The 4,521-nt window shown below is 46.1% G+C and overlaps 1 protein-coding gene across 2 annotated transcripts; it reads left to right on the forward strand.

The window, feature by feature from the left end:
• The first annotated feature begins 344 nt into the window (after positions 1-344).
• Positions 345-4,249, forward strand: LOC149485514 (acetylcholine receptor subunit alpha-like). 2 transcript variants are annotated; one of them, XM_089700333.1, is made up of 10 exons: positions 345-479; positions 554-693; positions 776-820; positions 1,061-1,170; positions 1,393-1,573; positions 1,653-1,768; positions 2,084-2,389; positions 2,542-2,697; positions 3,497-3,863; positions 3,933-4,249. In XM_089700333.1, exons 1-10 carry the CDS (start codon positions 416-418, stop codon positions 4,128-4,130), a joined length of 1,683 nt encoding a protein of 560 aa, XP_089556459.1. In that variant the 5' UTR covers positions 345-415; the 3' UTR covers positions 4,131-4,249. The 2 variants fall into 2 exon arrangements, with proteins under 2 accessions (XP_089556459.1, XP_089556460.1); XM_089700334.1 differs by having other exon boundaries at positions 3,545-3,863.
• The last annotated feature ends 272 nt before the right edge of the window (positions 4,250-4,521 follow it).

The following is a 4,521-nucleotide window of genomic DNA, read 5'->3' on the forward strand; positions in this document are numbered from 1 at the left end:
TGTTTGTTTGAACGCGCTAATCTCAGGAACTACTGGTCCGATTTGAAAAATTATTTCGGTGTTAGATAGCCCATTTATCAAGAAAGGAAAAATATATTACCTATGTCATTTCGCTAAGACCAACAGGAGCGGAGCCACGCGGGTGAAACCGCGCAGTTAATATGTACATATATAAAAATGAATAAAATAAATAATTTACAATTAAATAAACTTTCATTTTTTTGTATTTTATAAAATTGATCCCCAAATATGAGTTGAGAGCTCTTGTTGGCATTGTTCGCAGCGCGCGAGCGGTGCAGCGGGGTGGGGCGCGGGGCGCGGGCGCGGCGGAGAGCGGGCGGCGGCGGCGGCGGGCGGCGGCGGCGGCAGGCGGGGCGCGGCGCGCGCGATGCGCTGACAACATGCGCGCGCCGACATGCGTGCGCGCGCTCTGCCCGCCCGCGTGGCGCGTCTGCTGCTGCTGGCGCTGCTGCTCGCCGGTACGCCCCTCGCTACAGGTTATCAGTTCGTGCTTTACATTCCATTACTTCAACAGTTTGAAATGATTGTGCAGGTTGCGCCGGCAACCCGGACGCCAAGCGGCTGTACGACGACCTGCTCAGCAACTACAACAAGCTAGTGCGGCCCGTGCTCAACGTGAGCGACGCGCTCACCGTGCGCATCAAGCTCAAGCTCAGCCAACTCATCGATGTTGTGAGTGTTTATCGACCATCGCCCGCTTTTGCTAAACTGCTATCGTCTCCTATACTTACTTAAATATCCTATTTTGTTTCAGAATTTGAAGAATCAGATTATGACGACCAATTTATGGGTCGAGCAAGTAAGTCACATTTTAATATTTAGTGAAAATATATTATGTATATTGTATGTACATAATATTATTTAAGTGTCACACCTTTATATAGCTTTTTTTTATTTTAGATAGGGAAGTGCTTGACCACAATCTCGCCTGATGTAGATACCCGTTCACTCTCTGCTTGAAGACCCCCATATTGTACTCGTCAGGGAACACAGATTCAGGATTCAGGGAATACATATAAAATGTATATTTTCTTTACAGAGCTGGTACGATTATAAATTATCGTGGGAGCCTCGTGAATACGGTGGAGTGGAAATGCTCCACGTACCTTCAGATCACATTTGGCGTCCTGACATAGTATTGTATAACAAGTGAGTAAACTATTGTGCAATTATAATGTTTACCATACTCACCTCAGCCCTATAAAACATCCCCTTCCTAACCATCCACTTCCCGACCTTATCGAAAATACCTCATTTCTCATGGGAGGATATCCACATTTCACAACCACCACAATTATTATACATATCAGTATTTATGGTTTTTAATGTGAGTAGAAAGATGCGATAAGTAATAATAGGGTATGTCGCCAGTGCGGATGGAAACTTTGAGGTGACATTGGCTACTAAGGCGACGCTGAACTACACGGGCCGTGTGGAGTGGCGCCCGCCTGCCATCTACAAGTCCTCTTGTGAGATTGACGTCGAGTACTTCCCTTTCGACCAGCAGACCTGCATTATGAAGTTCGGCTCTTGGACTTATGATGGCTTTCAAGTATCTATTTTTTATTGTATTTGAACTTAAATTTATTTACTCAATTGTTTTAAAATTAACCGCAGTTCTCTCTTTATAGGTAGACTTACGACATATCGATGAAGTAAAGGGCACAAATGTTGTGGAATTAGGAGTCGATCTAAGCGAATTTTACACTTCCGTCGAATGGGATATATTAGAGGTTCCGGCAGTGAGGTATTTTTAGATCTACAATTTATTATTCATGTCATTATTTTTTGGCATAATAGTCAATATACTAATATTATAAATGCGAAAGTAACTCTGTCTGTCTGTCTGTTACTCAATCACGCCTAAACTACTGAACCAATTTTCATGAAATTTGGTATGGAGATATTTTGATACCCGAGAAAGGACATAGGCTACTTTTTATCCCGGGAAAATGACGCAATCCCGGAAATCCCACGGGAACGGGAACTATGCGGGTTTTTCTTTGACTGCGCGGGCGAAGCCGCGGGAGGAAACCTAGTAGTCAATATTTGTTTTATGCAGGAACGAAAAGTTTTACACGTGCTGTGATGAGCCGTACCTGGACATCACGTTCAACATTACGATGCGGCGCAAGACGCTGTTCTACACCGTGAACCTGATCATCCCGTGCATGGGCATCTCGTTCCTGACGGTGCTGGTGTTCTACCTGCCGTCGGACAGCGGCGAGAAGGTGTCGCTGTCCATCTCTATCCTGCTGTCACTGACTGTGTTCTTCTTGCTGCTGGCGGAGATCATCCCGCCGACCTCACTGGTCGTGCCACTACTCGGCAAGTTCGTGCTCTTCACCATGATCCTGGATACGTTTAGGTGAGCCCCTCGCTACTATATAACAATAGCTCATTAAATGAATGCTTTTCACATCGATTTTCCCCACTGTTATATGTCTACTGGAAAGAACGTCTATACCCCTACAAATGACGTTTAAAGTTGAAAGGAGCCGTTTGATGTGCGTGTTGCAGTATATGCGTGACGGTGGTGGTGCTGAACGTGCACTTCCGCTCGCCGCAGACGCACACGATGGCGCCGTGGGTGCGGCGCGTGTTCATCCACGTGCTGCCGCGCCTGCTCGTCATGCGCCGCCCGCACTACCGCCTCGACCCGCACCGCAGCCGCTTGTGAGTGTCTCTCCCTACTGATTATATAAATGAATGTTGGCATGATACAACTCCGTTTCATATTTCATAAACATTTTTTTAAACAATTGCCAGGAATTTTCTAACTGGCCATTTTTTTATATTCTTAATTAAAATATGAATAAAAAAGGTCCTATGACTATTTCGACTTTTTTAAGTTCGAATTTATATTGTTTTTATTTCGAATAGAATTACTTAGCTAAAATTTGGATACTTACTTATATTAACCAATTTTTTTTTTTTGCAATTGTTGTTTCAAAAAATCTGGCTAAACAATGTGACACAGGGTAGTCCCTTAGAAATCATGCATCTATATCCTCCACAGACATACATTATATCCTCAGTAGGGCTGCAAGTTTAGGAGGATTGTATAAAAAAAACACCGGCAAAGTGCGGGGTTCTCATAATATTATTCTCATCGCTATCATGAAATGTAAAAATTAATTAAATGCAATTCTGGATATTATAAAAATTCATTCATTTAAAAATTATCGAGATTTAGTTTAAATATTGAAATTTTGGGCTAAGCAATTTAGTCGCGCTAAGCAGTAAACGGTTACCACGACTCGAAATTTTGAATTAAAATAATTCATAATTTATACCGATATTCCCACAGGAACATTAGCATTTAAAGAAAAAACTAATTCACGCGTGCGTGTGAAACCGTGAGGCGCAGTTAGTATATAATAAAAATAAAAATCAATTTATAAGTCCACTTTACAATTTAACGTAGTTTAGGACAAGCAGGGAAACTTCGACTTCTTCTAAACTACGTTTGCAGTCGACATTTGAACACGAGGGGGTTCAACGCTTCGTGTCCATTATGCAGCGCAGGGATAATCAGCAGCGAGGGCTGGTCACCAGCGCTGGCGGGCGTGTCGGGTACGGGGCCGGGCGGCGGGCCGTGCGCGGCGGGCGGCGGGCCGTGCGCGGCGGTCGGCGGGCCGTGCGCGGCGGGCGGCGGGCCGTGCGCGGCGGGCGGCGCGCGCGACCTGGCCGGCTCGCCCGCGCCCTCCTGCCGCCTGCACGACGCGCCCGGCCTGGCCGACACGCTGCGCCGCTGGCACCGCTGCCCCGAGATACACAAGGCCATCGACGGCATCAACTACATCGCCGACCAGACGCGCAAAGAGGAGGAGTCCACGAGGGTGAGCCGCTTTACGAACCTATATATACTTGTTTTGAGTTGTACCCGTTAAGCGTTCCGTTTGACGCAGGTGAAGGAGGATTGGAAGTACGTGGCGATGGTGCTGGACCGGCTGTTCCTGTGGATCTTCACGCTGGCCGTGCTGGTGGGCTCGGCCGGCATCATCCTGCAGGCGCCCACGCTGTACGACGAGCGCGCGCCCATCGACGTGCGCCTGTCCGAGATCGCGTACACGGCCGCCAAGCCGCGCCCGCCGCCGCCGCGCTAGCCGCACCCGCCCCGACTTGCTCGATTGTGTTTATTGTAAATAAAATTCTATTATAACTATAGTTTATACGACGAAATAACGTGATCGAATATAAGTCGAATTTCTTTTGATAGACACGAAATAAATCGATTGTTTACAATTGAGTAATTTTTTTAAGCAAACCTTAGTCCTGACTACTTTAATTGTCTTTACTTGAAACATTTTTATTACCTTATAATATTAGGTATTAGCGTGCCCATTTTGATGGGTGCAAAAAAAAAGTGCTATTTCATTTTATGAAAACCCTAGCGGGCCGCTCCGACAACACGTTGCTCCAGCCATGAGGGAAGCGCGTCCAGTGCTCGCTGCATCTTTACAGATGCATGTTTGGCGTTAAGCGAGGTGGTGATAA

Source organism: Colias philodice, chromosome 10 (assembly GCF_061535455.1).
Source record: "Colias philodice isolate Cphi_HAF_F1 chromosome 10, ilColPhil1 Martin Lab GWU primary, whole genome shotgun sequence".
NCBI classification, from domain to species: domain Eukaryota; kingdom Metazoa; phylum Arthropoda; class Insecta; order Lepidoptera; family Pieridae; genus Colias; species Colias philodice.